The sequence below is a fragment of the Sorghum bicolor genome, chromosome 6 (assembly GCF_000003195.3).
Source record: "Sorghum bicolor cultivar BTx623 chromosome 6, Sorghum_bicolor_NCBIv3, whole genome shotgun sequence".
In the NCBI taxonomy this organism is placed as follows: domain Eukaryota; kingdom Viridiplantae; phylum Streptophyta; class Magnoliopsida; order Poales; family Poaceae; genus Sorghum; species Sorghum bicolor.
Genome location: NC_012875.2, coordinates 27,714,704 through 27,730,257, shown reverse-complemented (window position 1 = coordinate 27,730,257; position 15,554 = coordinate 27,714,704). Strand labels below are relative to the sequence as shown.

General features: G+C 44.9%; 1 protein-coding gene across 1 annotated transcript; it reads right to left on the bottom strand.

Moving 5' to 3' along the window:
- On the bottom strand, nucleotides 3,825–10,653 carry LOC8069465. The gene is made up of 4 exons (XM_002446203.2): nucleotides 10,379–10,653; nucleotides 10,158–10,271; nucleotides 6,528–6,632; nucleotides 3,825–4,391 (listed from the first exon to the last, which is right to left on the bottom strand). Exons 1-4 carry the CDS (start codon nucleotides 10,482–10,484, stop codon nucleotides 4,135–4,137), a joined length of 582 nt encoding a protein of 193 aa, XP_002446248.1. The 5' UTR covers nucleotides 10,485–10,653; the 3' UTR covers nucleotides 3,825–4,134.

Sequence of the window (15,554 nt, the reverse complement as noted above, 5' to 3'; positions counted from 1 at the left end):
AAATCAAACCTGTTTGCGAGGGGGAACAAATAAGCAGCTCTTCCTTTCGGTTGGAACAAATGAAAGTAACTTTCTAAAATTACAGTCTTCATTAGTAGTATTGCAAGAAGTTGATTGCTTTTCTGGATTCTTGTTCTAAACTATATTTGCCTATTTCAGTGGCAAGGCATGTTAAGTGATACATCAAATGTTGAATCAGGATCTGATGTTGATGATTTGGTCCATTATTTGTTCAAAAAGTTTCAGACTATTGTTGCTTGACTCCAGTTCATGAGAAAGTAAGTTTGTCCATTTGCCTTTGTTCTTACAGCTGGATCTGATTTTCCCTATGCTATAGTTGGATCTATAGGCACCTTTGTCCAGGTATCCCTAAATTGTGGGTTGGCACCGTATGACAAGTGGAACCTGCTGCTGAGATATAAATATGCAGGAATGGAATATGACCAATGTGTTTTTGTCATTTCAATTTTCAGTTTCTATTATAATTTTATATATTTATCGTATGTTGATTAAATTGTGCTGCCATCTGCAAGTTCGTATATGGCGTGAGCTGTTGATATCCTAAGAAAGGCAAAAGTTATTGTTGCTCTAGCAAAGGCAACTGTTGCTGGTGGGGTAATGCACTGCTTGACTGCTCTTACAAATCCATTCACATTTCCTTGGAGTGAGATGATAGTAGAAGTGTAGAACAATTTTGTAGCTTCTTCTAGCATTAAAAAAGATCAAGAGCACACCATTTTTCAAGTCTGTCATCACTGCACTTTTCAACAGCGGCTGCTAGCTTTATAAACATTGTTTTATTTATTTCTAACATAATACAAACCTACACAGATAGATGATTGTCAAACCTAATCCTTAATCTTGTCCTTTTTTGCTTTTCTTCAGTTGGTATGCTATGTGGACTAGATGATCTGTATGTACGTGCATTGCAGTGACTGTCATCTATATGCTTATTATGTGTCATTGAGATGAATGGCTTTTAACTATGTATTTTATTTATTTAGATGGACAAGAGGGCAAAGATTTAAATTTATATACTTGTAGCACAGATGTTGCTTTCAACGATGGCTACCATTATTCAAACTAGAAAAAGAAAAAGATGTGAACAAAGGCATGCTCTGTGGGACACTCGTGCAGGTTGCCCTGATTTGCCTTTGTTTGCGATTGAGGTCAGTGACTTTAGAATCTGAACAGTGACAAGGTGCTACTCCGATATAGACATGCATGACAACTTTAGACAGTGACAAGTAGCACAGATGTTTGCTTTTAATCCATTGTCAAACAATTCCGACTCCTAAGCATGTTTCCTCAAAGTTTTTTTTTTAATATTTGGGATCATTGTCTTGGTTTCCCAAGCTATATAGATGAGTCTATGAAAAAAAAGATGTTGTTTAAATCCTCTATGAAACATGCCTGTAAACGAATTTGTCCAAGCTTGGCATCTCGAGCTTCTGCCAAGTCTGTCTAAGGCAATCTCTGTTTCATTTTTCGAATCATAAGTGAATCTCATTTCATGTTTGAGTAGCAATATATATATATGTATAGCTCTTTTTTGTTCTTTGTAGAGACGAGGAGGGCATCGTTCAAGCCAATTGTGCAGCCAGTTCACAAGCCCATCTCATCTATCCTGGAGAAGATCCGCCTTCGTAAGATGGAGGTTCAGAAGCTAAAACTAGGCATTTTCTTTTCGATTTGGCATTCACAATTTATTATTATTACTTTTAAACCGGTATATATGGTGAAAATCCCATTTCTTCCTTGCTTTCTATTCTATTCCTATGCTGCATGTGAGTAGGATGTTAATAGCTGCTCAAGCATGCTCTATGATCTTTGATGAGAAACTGTGGGGTTTTAATCCATTGTGAGTTTAGCAATCCCAGCCCTAAAAACATGTGTGCTTATACTCTATGGTTCACCTGAATTTCAGTTATTGCTGCTGCCATGGTTTGGTGTGTTTAATCACAAGAGAGCAACACAACTACTTTCAATTCATCCATAGTTTAATTAATGCATGGAGATCTCTCTGTCAAAGATATAGTAAATCATAAATTGAAATGACATGTTCAGTTTAGCAACGCACGAACATCATCAAATTTTCCGCTTCCTGTTGTTTAGCTCTCTTGTGTACCTCCTTAGCATTTAAGTACTAATTCTTTAGTCCTAGGTATTGCAATATTATATTTTAGATGCTATGTAATGCTTTATAAGTAATTCTTGCATGCATGTTTGGTGACTTTACCTTTCTGCCAATTTCAGTTCAGTTGAGTTGTGCCAATTTTAACATATGCAAGACATTTAGATGCTTAGGCAAAAAAATTATATATGCAAGAACTACTCCTCAGGTACATCAGCTCTTAATTCTGAAAATGACAAACTGCATGGTAAGTTTGAGGAAGCTGCTACTGATCTAAAGATAATAGAAAAAAATATTGTAGCAACTACTATATAGTACGTGTGTGACTTAATTTCAGGTGTGGAATTAAATGTCACTTAGTGTTGATATTTAATTTCAAGTGTGGAGTATTATCTTATCATGCGATCCATGTGTTTTTAGTATAAAATATTAATTATCCCGTAGCAACGCACGGACACGCTACCTAGTCTTTTAATAGGGTTAATCAACATAGATTAACCATCCTTTTACATGTCGCCATCCTGATAGCATACTTAAATTTACGAGCTTTTGAAGTTATCTATCTGTGATCAATGTTTTTGAGGCGTTGTGGCGAGGCGCGGCGCCCGCCCCCTTCACAACGCCTAGGCGTTTATGGCGGACGCATAGGCGACGCCATACACCCATTTTAGGCGGCATGAAAGAGTTATGCAGGCTAGAACTTTAGATACTAGAGCAGCAATTCTTGAGCTCATACATACTACTATAGCTAAAAGCAGAGTATACACACTAGTCTAGCTAAGAGCAGAGTACATGCACCAGTCCATGGCCAAAGGCAGAGCCAAGAAATACAAAAGGCAGCATGTGGCTGGGAGATTTGGGAGACTAAAACAGAGGTGCTGCCAGGAGCTGGGAGATTTGGGGGACCAGAGAGGAACAGAGAGGACCTGGAGCACCTGGGAAGAGAGGATCGCAGGAGCGTACCAGGCCAGGCGGACGGGCGACGGAGGCAGGTGAGCTGGTGCGGACCGTTGACTGCAGGTACGGCCGGTCGATGGAGACGGGTAAGTAGGTGCGAAGCGGACGTCCACGAGCTGCAGCCTGCAGGTGCGGACCGTGGACTGCAAGAGATGTGGGCGTGGAGTCGAACAGAGGAGCAGAAAGCGGAGCTGTAGGGCCGCCACTGACGTCGCTAAGAGTTCCCACCTCCACCTTATGTTTTCCTCTCCCTCTCCTATCTCTTCCGTGAAGTTATCCGCACCCACGGTAAATAGCTCCGAGCGGGGACTTTGCCATGCAAGAGATCGATGACTTTGCCATGCAAGAGATCGATTTCCGTTGTTTTCCTTTTGACGCAAGCGCGCGGTCAATTTCCCGCCCAGGTGCCCTCACTTGTGCTCGATTTCCTGCCCTCCCCCCACGAAATCGCATCTGGCGTCCGCTGGAGGGCGGTAGGCGTCCATCCGACGCAATTCACGCCTAGGCGGCCTTATCCTATGAGGCGGACGCCATACACGCTGAGGTTGTGGCGACCCCATACACGCTGAGGTCGTGGCGACCCCGACACCCAGGACCTCGAGCACGCCTTGTTGCCTAGGCGACGCCTCAAAAACATTGCCCATGATTGTCTAAAGATGAAGATCCATAAATTCCACGGACCAAGGACTAAAAGATGACAGTGACAGCGTACTGACAAAAAAAAGAAAAATACTTTCACAACAAAGAACAAGTCCACTAAAAATTGCTATAACACATATTCTAATCCGAGATCCGAACATTTTACTATCACTACGCGAAGTGCAAGTCCAATACAAAAAGTGGAAACATTTTTGGCCATCAAAACTTGGAAGTGCAATCAGCTAGGTTCCCTCTTCATGGGCATTCCCCGAAGTACAGAAAAAAAAAGAATAATACAACATCTCGATGTTTTCTAACACTATGGTTTCAGTGACATAGCACCTGGATAAAATCATCTTATCTCTGTCAGTGCGCAGTGCGCAGTTCTCCAAAAGGCCGTATAGCTAGGGATCCTCCTTGTCAAGTTTACCTAGTGCTCGTTGGGCAAACAACTTCTCCTCTCGAGCTTTTTTCTTAGCCAAGGCTTCCTCATCCAACACTTGGATAGGTGACCACTCAGGTAGCGTAAACCAGTCTTTCTTTCCAGACAAATGTTCTTTCAGGGCATGCCATTCTGGGGCATACTTCAGTGCAGCGTAGTCCAATGCGGTACCGGCAGCTGCAAAAGTGACTGCATATTTCACTGCTCCAAAGTGTCCACCTATAATCAGAGCAGTCCACGTCAAATAATGGGGCGGCATCACATTTCAAAAATTCAATTCAAATGAGCTAGTGTATTTCTTCATCAGCAATTCAAGATAGCAGTTTCCTTTTTTTTCCCCTCTGGTGGAACATTGAAAATCTAACACTCAGAAGTCAGAAGACACAGATTCCAAAAACGAACGTAATTCTAAGCACATACACACCGAGCTCCATAGAGATCCAATCATCTGACACTGAAGACGATTACCATTGACTAAATACCAACACACAAGCGCATATTCAGTTACATAGCTACATCCAGTACAGAGATGAAAACAGGCAAGAACATTAAAGTTCAGCTGATTTTCAAAAGTCAGCAGATTAAGGGGCCATTTGGTATGGCTCCCACGCCAGCTCCCGAAGCTGTTTTCCAGCTCCGGTTACTAAAGGGGTCCAAAAAAGTGCTCCTCGTGCGGAGCGGCCAGAAGAAATCGCGCTCACAGCGCGGTTTTGGCAGGTGGAGCCAAAAAATGCAGCTCTCACCGGTTCCATGTCAGGTGCACACAGGCCCATGGTGTATTTGGCCATGGATGCCCCTGTCTTCTTGTGAATGGGCACGGAGCGACGGCTGCATGGGCATGGACCAGACAGGTGCTCGAGCAAGCGGCATGGGGCTGGGCAAGGCTGATCCCTGGCGCGGCCACCAACGGCGAGGCAGCCCCTTTGGAGGACGTGACAGTGAGGTGCCGTCGGAGCACGAGCGCGGGCTGCACCAGCGCGGGCGCGAGCCTCCTCTGTGGATCCTCCATGCGCACGCCAAGACGAATCAAAGGTGAGGGAGATGAAGAGTCAGAGAAACGCAGCGAGGAAGCCGAACAGAGGAGGCATGCGTCCGTTGGCTGGTGGAGAAGACAAGGATGAGGGGGGAGAGAGAGAGGGAAAGTAAAGTGTGAAAGAAAATAAAGAAAAATAAATAAATAAAAGGAGGGCGTTATATACATTTCTCACTCTTCAACAGCACAGAGAAACTGTTTTGCCAAAAGGTCCATGAAAACTGCTTTAGCTCCTCGAGTGAATCTGCTCCACTGGCCAGGAGCCAGTGTTTTGGGGGCTCCAGCGGCTCCACTATAGTAGCGATACATTACTGCTACATACCAGAGCCGCACAGAGCCCCTCCCACAAAGAGGCCCTAATTTTTGGCAAGTTCAGAACAAGGACAGTAACAAGTACTCCTATTCGAAATTGTAAGTTGTTCTGGCTTTTCTAGATACATAGCTTTTACTATGTATCTAGAAATAATATATATCTAGGTGCCTAGCAAAAGCTATGTACCTAGAAAAGCTAGAACAGGGAGTAACAAGTACTAATTTAAAGCAAAAAGATTCACACTGACTAATAAAGGTGAGCCACATAGTAGCAGTGTTGTCATAAATTAACATTTAACTAAAACCAGCGAATTCACACTGGCTCCATCTAGCAAAACAAATACTGATTGATCTCAAAGTCCAACCCATACAAAACCATGCCTACACTAGAATTTGAATCACATTAGAGCCCAGCAACATTCTAATCAATCTGAAAGTTTAAACATGAGAAATAAATATAAAATCTGGAAATCAACTATAATCTACATGCAGCGTATGCCAACTACTAAATTAGTTATTTGTGTGTGCATTTGACGACGCTTAAATTTGGTAATAGCAGCCTTAATAGTACACATGCAACACACCTCACTTTTACAAATAGTGAAATAGGTAATCAGTGACAACCTAATAGTCATAAGTCTAATGAAACCGGTCTATGTTATTGACCATGATGATTGATATGAGCATACATCGTATTTCTACAATGTCACTTAGACTAGAGAGATCATTGCTAGAAGTTTGTTTTGGATATTTCTGAAGTATGCACAATCAAGCTTTGAATTATGTTTAGTTAACCCACATGAACGAACATGACCACAATCTTCATGATAATGATAAGTGGTTTAGACTGTACAGTTTCTTCTAGTACACAAACAAACCACACAACAATGACAATGGGTTGAGACCACATTTTGAACATGAACCGAGCAATGCTATAAATACTACTCACTGTATAAATTGGCCTACCAAACTTTCAAGTATGAAGGATGGTGATCAATCTAGTAACCAACCTTGTATTCGACCAAGGACAGCTCCACTTGCTAGCCCACCAACAACAGAATTCATGGGATCATTAGGTGTTGTGGCTCGAGCATCTCTTGCAAGTTCACGTGCACCTGTATAGCAGAAATAATATATATCACATCTAGACATAAAAATACAACTGCACAATGCTCTGTTATCTTGATCACATCGAATTAGACAACAGACATTCCAAAACTGAGTTGACTGTTAACTACATGTCCACATCCATTTCCTGATAGTGAACCCACAATATAAATGTGTCTAGGCCTTAAATAGCTTGTTCTTTTTTTCTACCACGGACTTTCACTCTCTTCTTCAATAAGATAAAGAAAAAGTTTAGTTATGAGGGACTTAAACGCATTTTCCATGCCATTGTAACAAAACACGATGATAGATGAAAGGTTGTTCTTCACTGGAACCATCTTGACAGTGTCAAAATCTCAATGAAACTTCCTTATCACATTATCAAATTACAGTTGCCAAATGCAATATAAATGATAGCTTAAACATTCCAATTTTAACCACAAAAAAAAACACATAGATAGAGATAAGCCTGTGAATGCACCATTGACTATCTATCGCTAATATTAAGTCAAAGTGGATTCCTCCATTTGTCATATGTATTTCCCACAATGCCCTCGCGCACCTCTCTTTCCCATCCATGAGGCAGACTCACGATCCATGCTCGTACGAGTTAGAAAAACATGCGTCTAGCCACGTTACGGAGTTCGATTTCCAAGATGTATTGGAACGGATGATGCGATTGTTGCTTAAATCCCCGAGTCACAAGTCTTCCAAGTGACGGCCAACAAGTCGTATGTTCCGATGCAACCCAAGGACATGTTTGCTAGTTAAATAGTAAATATAAAACTAGGGCTTAGCTATACCACACCTAGGTATGCTTCCCCCAACCCCCAACACACCACCAAAATTTTGGACTGGACTGTACTGAACCTAGCAGATTCAGTCCCCCGACAAAATGAACTGAGCTTTGCTGACTGGTGGCGTATGACAATTAGGAGAGTTAGCAAGGAGCACAGGAAAGGAGTGAAAACTTTAATTATTTAGGGGCCTGGATTATTTGAAAGCAAAGGAATGCATGTGTTTTTGAGGGGGCTTCCCCTTTTCTTAACATGATTTGGAGTGAGCTGAAAAATGAGCACAGCCTCTGGTGCATGGCTAGGGCAAGAAATTTACAGGGGTTAGGTCTCGCGCTTGTAGACTAGGTCTTTTGAGTAAGGTCAAGTTGTTTTGTCCACTATGTGTTTAAACCTTAAGGCTGGGTAATTGCCTCACTGATATTTGGTCCCCATATGAGTGAGGAATCTGTTGGGGACCCCCCCACCCCCCTTTTCATCTCTATAATACAATGAAACACAGCTCTCCTACGTATTCAAAAAGGCAAAATTGGCTACATTGCCTCACTCATATTTGGTCCCCATATGAGTGAGGATCCTGTTGGAGACACCACCCCCCCCCCCTTCTTTTCATCTCTATAATACAATGAAACACAGCTCTCCTGCGTTTTCAAAAAGGCAAAATTGGCTACAGGACACTCAAAATGACCCCTCTTTGCTAGCAGACATGATAAATGGAGCAATTTGCTGGTGGACACTGTCGTTGTTGTCAAATTTGCTCCTGGATACCACAGCCCATAAAATATTCATTTCTTGCTTTTGAGGAGAACTGAGGGGAAATGTCCTTTTTGCCCCTGGCTCCTTCCTCTCTCCCTTTCTTTTTTTTCCTCAGCTCGCCTAGCTGCACCGTGGGCACGGCGACCGTCGCAAACTCCAAGAGCAGAGCACAAGGCACAGCTGGTGGGCAAATCTGGCCGGCGTGGACTCCATCGGCAGCGAGGTGGGGCTCTACGAGCCTGTCCGCATGGCCACGCACCCGAAAGGTGCTCGCGGCGCGTCCAAGGGCGGCCTGTAGGGCGAGGTCGGCAGGCAGCACACATGTACAGCAGCCAGCGCAACAGCAGCACCGACACATGGACAAGTTGGATGCATGCGTCCAGCCGGAGGTATGGCGTCGCGCAGGCACATGGGACAAGGTGGATGCGCGCGTCTAGCCGGAGGTATGATGACACGCGGCTGTCCACGCGGAGCACGCACGCGCCTCGGGGCTCCATGCGCACCGCAAACGCGCGGTCGCCCACCCACGGCTTGCCTCGGCGTTGGAGCGCCACGTCCGTGCCAAGCCCGCGACACATGCCGTCCCTGCGCGCTAGTCCCTGCACAGAAGCTGTTGCTGGCCATGGGCTCGAGGCCACAGCGACCAGAAGCCGTCGCCAGCCGCAAGCCGCGTGGGGCCGCCAGCTCGGGCAGGCCGCGAGCCATGGCGCACGGCTTGGCCGGCGTTTGCCCCGTTGTGCAGCACGCTCACGCACAGGAGCACAGGCGCGAATGTGGGGCCAAGGCCCGCGCAGCTCGGCTATACCATCATAGAGGGCGGAGGCCACTAGGGCTAGGCGATGGCGCATGGTCGTCCCAGCCATGGGGAAAGCCCCAATTTGAACCCAACGAACGTGATGGAGGGTCAGAGGGGGTTGTGGAGTGGTGGGGGTGCTCACCGCATGCACAGGAAGCCCAGCGGAGCAGCGGAGGTTGCTGGCCACGACGCTCAGGATAGGAAGGGAGGAAGGAAGAAGAAAGGAGAGGGAAGGGAGAGAGGAAGAAGGAGCCAAGGTGAAAAAAGACATTTTCCCTCTGTTCTCTCCCCTAGAAAGCAATAAATGGATATTTTATTGGCCGCGGTGACCAGGAGCAAATTTGACAACAACGACAGTGTCCACCAGCAAACTGCTCCATTTTGCATGTCAGCAAAGAGGGGTCACTTTGAGTGTCCTGTAGCCAATTTTGCCTTTCAAAAAAAAATGGACTGTTGATGAATCTTCATCAAGAATTCATCTGGCGGCTCTCCATTCTAGTTCCTCTAAATTCTGATCGTCTTCTTCCTCCAGCAGCTCAGCCTGTCTTCCAGACCACCACCTCCTAAACAACACGTGGTCGGCCCCGCCACACCATCCTCCCATTATCCCTGGTATCTCCTACTGTTCCCCATTGACATGGTAACCCATCCAAGTGAGTTTCCATTTCCAACATCTCAATGCTTCTCACTAGCCATACTCCACCACCCAAGTGGATTCCACAGATCTCCTTCTAAATCCTGATAACCACCACCCTTCACCTCCAAAATCTCCAAATTTTGAAACCCTAGCCTGCCCGGAGGTCTTGCCGGGGATGATCTTGTGAGAAATGCAAAAGAGAAAAATTCAGGTGTCATATGGGCAGAGAAATACTCAAACAGCATTTAGCAATCCCGAAGAACAATAGCTACCTCATAGATTTAACAAGTCACCAGCAACTTCATGGCTTCTTTGGTCATTTGACTAAACGAACACCAATCAATTTAACTTTCACAAATCTAGCTCTGACAATGTACCCACAAATAACATCTAGCAGCCAGCAGGATTTCTCTAACAAAAGAATGAAGTACAACAGCAAAAACTTCGGGGTTTTAACAACAGAACCAATTAAACAACAAAGTGGTTCGGTCCATCGCAAAGCCAAACTTTACAACCCATCAATCGGATGTCCATGGAACAGAGACCTCACCTCCGTAGCACCCGGCGACGATGGCGAGGTTCGCGGCGTAGGTGACGGCGGCGCGGGCGGCGCCAAGGCGCGCCCGGTGCCGCGACAGCAGCCCGAACGCGGCTCCAACCACACCTGCACAGCAACCGAATCGACAAAACCCAAGGGATCAGGAACGCCTGCCCAGGGCAGGACCTGACCCGAGAAACGAAAACGAGGCATGGGAATGGGGGACGGCTCACCAGCCGCGACGGCCGGAATGATGATCCGTTCCCTCCAGTCGGCGAGCAACGGATCGGTAGTTCCCGGCGTCCCTGAGCCGGCGGCCTCATCGGTAGGAGCAGCCATCCTCGTGACGGCGGCGCCGGCGCCGGTGGTTTACGACTTGCGGTGACGGAGCACGGCTTGAGTATTAGAGATTCGGGCTTCTTGCGTGATTCGGCCCGCTGATCTTTCTTTTTCTTTTTTTTTTCTTTTTTTTTTAGGAATTCGGCCGCTGCTGTGAACTGCAAGAAAATGGGGATTTTGCCGGAGTGGGTTTATGAAAGGAATGTCCTAGCAATTTTTTTTTTTGCCACATCATATTTTCTTTCCCATTTTGCCCCTTAGCCTTATCCCTTCCTGCCTTCTCTTCATTGACGGTGTTTCATGGTCACGACGAGGCGAGCGAAGCAGAAAGACGCGAGGAGTCTGTGCTAGGGTTCCGTCGCCGCCGATCTGCACGTCCGTGCCAGTCTATTAGCATCGCTGCCCCGCCTGTGCACGCCAACTATAGATTTCCATATGGCCCGCGATCTGTTGGCACGGCCCATGGCACGGGGTTTCGGCCCGGCCCGGTGATCGACGGGCCGCCAGCATGGCCTGAGACACCAGGAAATGCCTAGGGTGCCACCTCGGCCCATGGCACGGCATGGGCACGGTGCGGTGAAAGTTGTGGCCCGGTAGGCGGCCCGATGCCCCGATGCATATATATGCAGCACTGCCGCCGGTGCCCACCCCCTAAACCCTAAAATCATTCCCCCCACCTGACCGCCACTCTCGATCTCGTCTCTCACTCTCTCGCCCAAACCCTAGAGTTTTCTCCCGATCCGCCGCTCGCCTGTCGCGTGTCGCCTCGGAGGCTCGGACTCGAACGTTGACCATCCGTCTGTACGTCCCCTGCTCCGGTGAACTTGTCGCATCTCCACCTCGCTGATCGCCGTCTGACGACGTGAGACCCTAAGTTCCCTAACCCTAACCCTCTCCTCCCTCCTTTCCCCCTCCACTCCTCTCTCTACTAATCTGGTGAAGCATGTGAGTTTGTGTTCATCTTCCTCGCTACGCCACCGCTCGCCGTTGTATCTAATGGATGCCTATCTGTCTCGTGTCTCATCTTGACTCATGGGTCGCTTATACTCCGGCACCGAGCTCCGGTAACGCAGGTACGTTGTTGATATTTGGTAACGCAATAAGGAATTGATCCGCAAGCGCACAGATACCGGTGAGCATTTCACCCGGGAGGTTATCCAGAGTATCGTATTTATATTTTTACCACTGGGAGAAAAGGGTGCATCTGACTAACCAAATCTATTACTACTACCCTTTAGGCTACAAAGAATGTTTCTCAATGTGAGCGATGTATAGAGAAGACTGCAACCGTAGTCTCGTTCTAACCTTGGTAAGGATGATATACTGTTCTATTGGGGAAGCTTACGGAATCTAGACACCACAGAGGATGTTCGACCCGCACCTATAAACCCTACCCTTCCTGCTAACGAGATATGATCTGCAAAGGTAACTCGAAAATGTCACGTTCCTCGCTACTACCACGGTCCAGCTAGTCAGGGGATATCTATGAGTACCCTAGCCCAAACACCACATTTACGCTAGCAATGATTACTCTAAACTCAACCGGAAGATATTAAAGTAAACTCATAAACCAAAGAACAATAAAACAAGAACTTACTAGAATTAGAAGTCGAATTACTGAAGAATCCTAAGAGTAAGCCTCGGGTTAGGAGAACTTGATCCCGCAGGTACAACCTCGGAGTAGACACCGACAGGCCGGGCTTCCTCCGATCTACACCTCCACTCTATCTCTCTCAATCTAGTAGAACTTAGAAGAACTAATTCTACTCTCACATTGGATGCTAAGCCCTAAGTGTATTTAGAGGAGAGGTATTCCTTCGAGGGCTCCTCACAACTCTATGATGAACTTGTTCTCCTCCAGGGCCAGGGGGTCTGCTTATATAGTCCCCTCAAGTGAATCTGGGCCGTCGGATCAAATCGACATTGATTGAACGGTTATCCTTGATCCTTTAGGTTGATGGAGCGTAATCTCCGAAGAGAGTCCTGATTGGACTCTGGGACAGGGCGGGCGCCCAAGGGGGGAGGGCGGGCGCCCAACCCCCGGGCCCGATCACCTTCTCGTTCGTTCTCGTGGCTTCTGGAGTCTTCTAGATGATAAAAAATTGTGCGGCACGTTAATATCTCTATGTAAACCCGATATGTGGGCCTTTCTTCCGTATTTCCTGATAACCCCCTGCAGAAATAGACAAACACCAAAACTCGTGGTATTCTGTCAGATAAAATCCTAAGTCTGGGTGTTGGTTGCATTTAGATCCTTTTCTTTATTTATTTGATGATTATTTTTGGTACTTAAGGACCATCAACAACTCCCCCAAGCATACCTCTTGCTCATCCCTGAGCAAGGATGGACTCAAGAGTTTATGCAGTGGTTTCATGCCTTAAAAGATCTCATCTCTGAGTTAAGTAAACTGTTAAGACTTAAAACTTACTCATTTTACCTTTCACCATGGGGCTTGCAACCGTTACTTGTGTCTTGAGCAGCTAAAAGATAGAACGGTCAAGTTAAGCGTCATGTCTCTTGTTCTTTGATTAACTATAGCTCTGGAGTTTTTGCAGATTTTCAAATAAAACTCAGAGATTCCTTGTATGACTCTCTCAGATCTCTCTTTTGTGGTATTTCTGGATCCTTAGTAAGGCAGTAATGGTATATGTCTTCTCTCAAAGTATGTGGTATTTTTGGTATAAGGCATAGTGATATTGCCTTCTCTCTCACACTACTCTAATAAGGTTTTGATATCTGGAGCTCATAAGTGGGAGACAGCTAATACATACTTACAAGACATTTATTGCATAGTCAAACCATGGATCTAGAAGAGCAAGTCAATAAGTCAAATCAAGATGTGCATGTGTGGCAAATGAATGGTGTATGATGATGACGGTGATAACATTGGTGAAAGTCTAATTCTACTTTTGCTCTTTTTAGGGGATACATACCTTTCTTGCACTTTGAAGCTTTTTGAGGAGAAGAAGATGCTCTATATTTTCTTTTTCTTTCCTCTCAGGTGGGTATCTTGTACCCTTAATTCTACTGTCGGACATTTGTCCATTTTTACCTCTCGTCTCACTTTTTCGTTTCTTCGAGGTTCCGGACACTTGCCCCTTTTTATTTTCTCGTATTCTCTTTCTTTTTTAGAGCACTCATCTCCTGAGATAATATAGCAAGTGGTAGTAACCAAGATAACTCGAGCATTTATTTCATAGGGAAAAACAGAAATGTTTTTGACTATTCTCTCCCGGATTAGGAGTAGAATACTTTTGGGTGGCTCTCGAGATGGAAGTGAGTGGATATATGTGGATGCGTACTTCCGAAGTAGAAGTAGCATATATGAGTGAACGTGCAAGTGGATCTTGATTTTAACCGCATGACAAGCTCCTAAGGGTCTACACAGCTTGACCACACTCAATGCTCATAAGCAGTAAAAAGTAAATGTGTGGCTCAAAGTCTAGCAAGCATGTATATATGGCTGTGGTAGGAATTTAAACTCTCATCATACAGGAACTCATCATGTGTTATTTTAAAGATTTTCAAAGATAAAATTCTCTAGAATTCTAGCATCTCGAGGAACAGATAAACAGCAGCTCAACCTTCCCATATCATATCCGTTAACAACTTAGACTTTAGATCAAGTACTCTTCCCACAAGTTCAGGTTTAGAGCAGGTTTAAATTATAACAGACTTGAGAGAGATTTCAATTTTAGGAACTAGTCATGGTAGAGCAACTATTCATCATTTCCATGTGAGAGCTTATCATGAGGGTTCATAGCAAACTTTATTTATTTATTTATTTAGCAAACTAAGCAAAGATATATATAAAAGCACAAAATCTTTATTTGGGTTTTTATGATTATGCATCTTTTTATTATTTGAGTAAAGTATAAACGCGAGTAGAAACACTTAGCTGGATAAATGGGGGTGCTCTCCTTCAAGCTGGATTTTGACGTAATTTCTTCTGATGTAGCTAGCAGGTGGCGCAGGTGTATTTGAATGTCGGCAGCACCCTGACAGCGATTAGGATGTCCTTCGTCTGCTAGTCTTCTTTGATCCTTAAATTCTGTGGAGCTCAAATAGACAACAAAGCTTTGTGGAACTAGTTAAGTATTAGCATAAATATCTAGCCTTTATCATGTTGAGCTTCCTCAAGAAATGTTATTTATTTAGCAAGATCATGCACTTATTATTTTTATATTTTTATTGTAAGATGAAAACCCACGAAAAAATTGCGGGCTATCAAAAATAGCGCTAGCTGATTCTGGCCGCTATTTTCCGCTATAGCGCCGCTATACGACGTAGCGGTCGCGCTATGGCGCCGCTATAGCTCCGCTATAGCCCGCTATTTAAATACAGCACACACCAGATGAAAAGTTTAAAACTAAAATTTCACAAGTGACAAGTAACTCATAAGTCACAACCCATGATCTAATAGTCTATTTATTACAATCCAAATTCAAAAGCAAAAGGCATAAAGCCACAAGTGCCATAGTTCGATAAGCAACTGAAAGTCTGAAACATAAATGAAATGACAAGCACTAGGCACACTTCAGGCTTAGCGGAAAAATAGCGGCGCTATGCCGATATAGCGGTTTAGCGGCGCTATAGCAGAAAATAGCGGAGATAGCGCTGATAGCGGGAAAATGACTGATATCGTCGCGGCGTTTTAAATATCCTGCTATAGCGGAAAAATAGCCCGCTATTTTTTTCAGTGATGAAAACATATTTATTTTATGCCACCACAGTGAATGTACTTATGGGTTTTATGCCATGAGCATACTCACATGGCGCTTACTATTTCTAACATTTTTATTTGCTTTTCGAGATGATATGAACCTGATTAACTAAGCAAACTATTTTAAATAGTTGAGTTTACCTCTTGGCAAGGCGTTTGGTGTTTTTAAGTCCTCCGAACGGGACTCTCTGTTTTCTCAGTCGTCTTGGGATTCGCTGGATGGCGTAGTCGGTGATTCTGGTGGTGTCTCCTCTTCGTGTATAACTATCTTCTCTCTCCATGCCTGACTCGGTGCAACGGTCTCCTCTGGACAATCCTGTTCAAGATATATATCTTTGGACCTTAT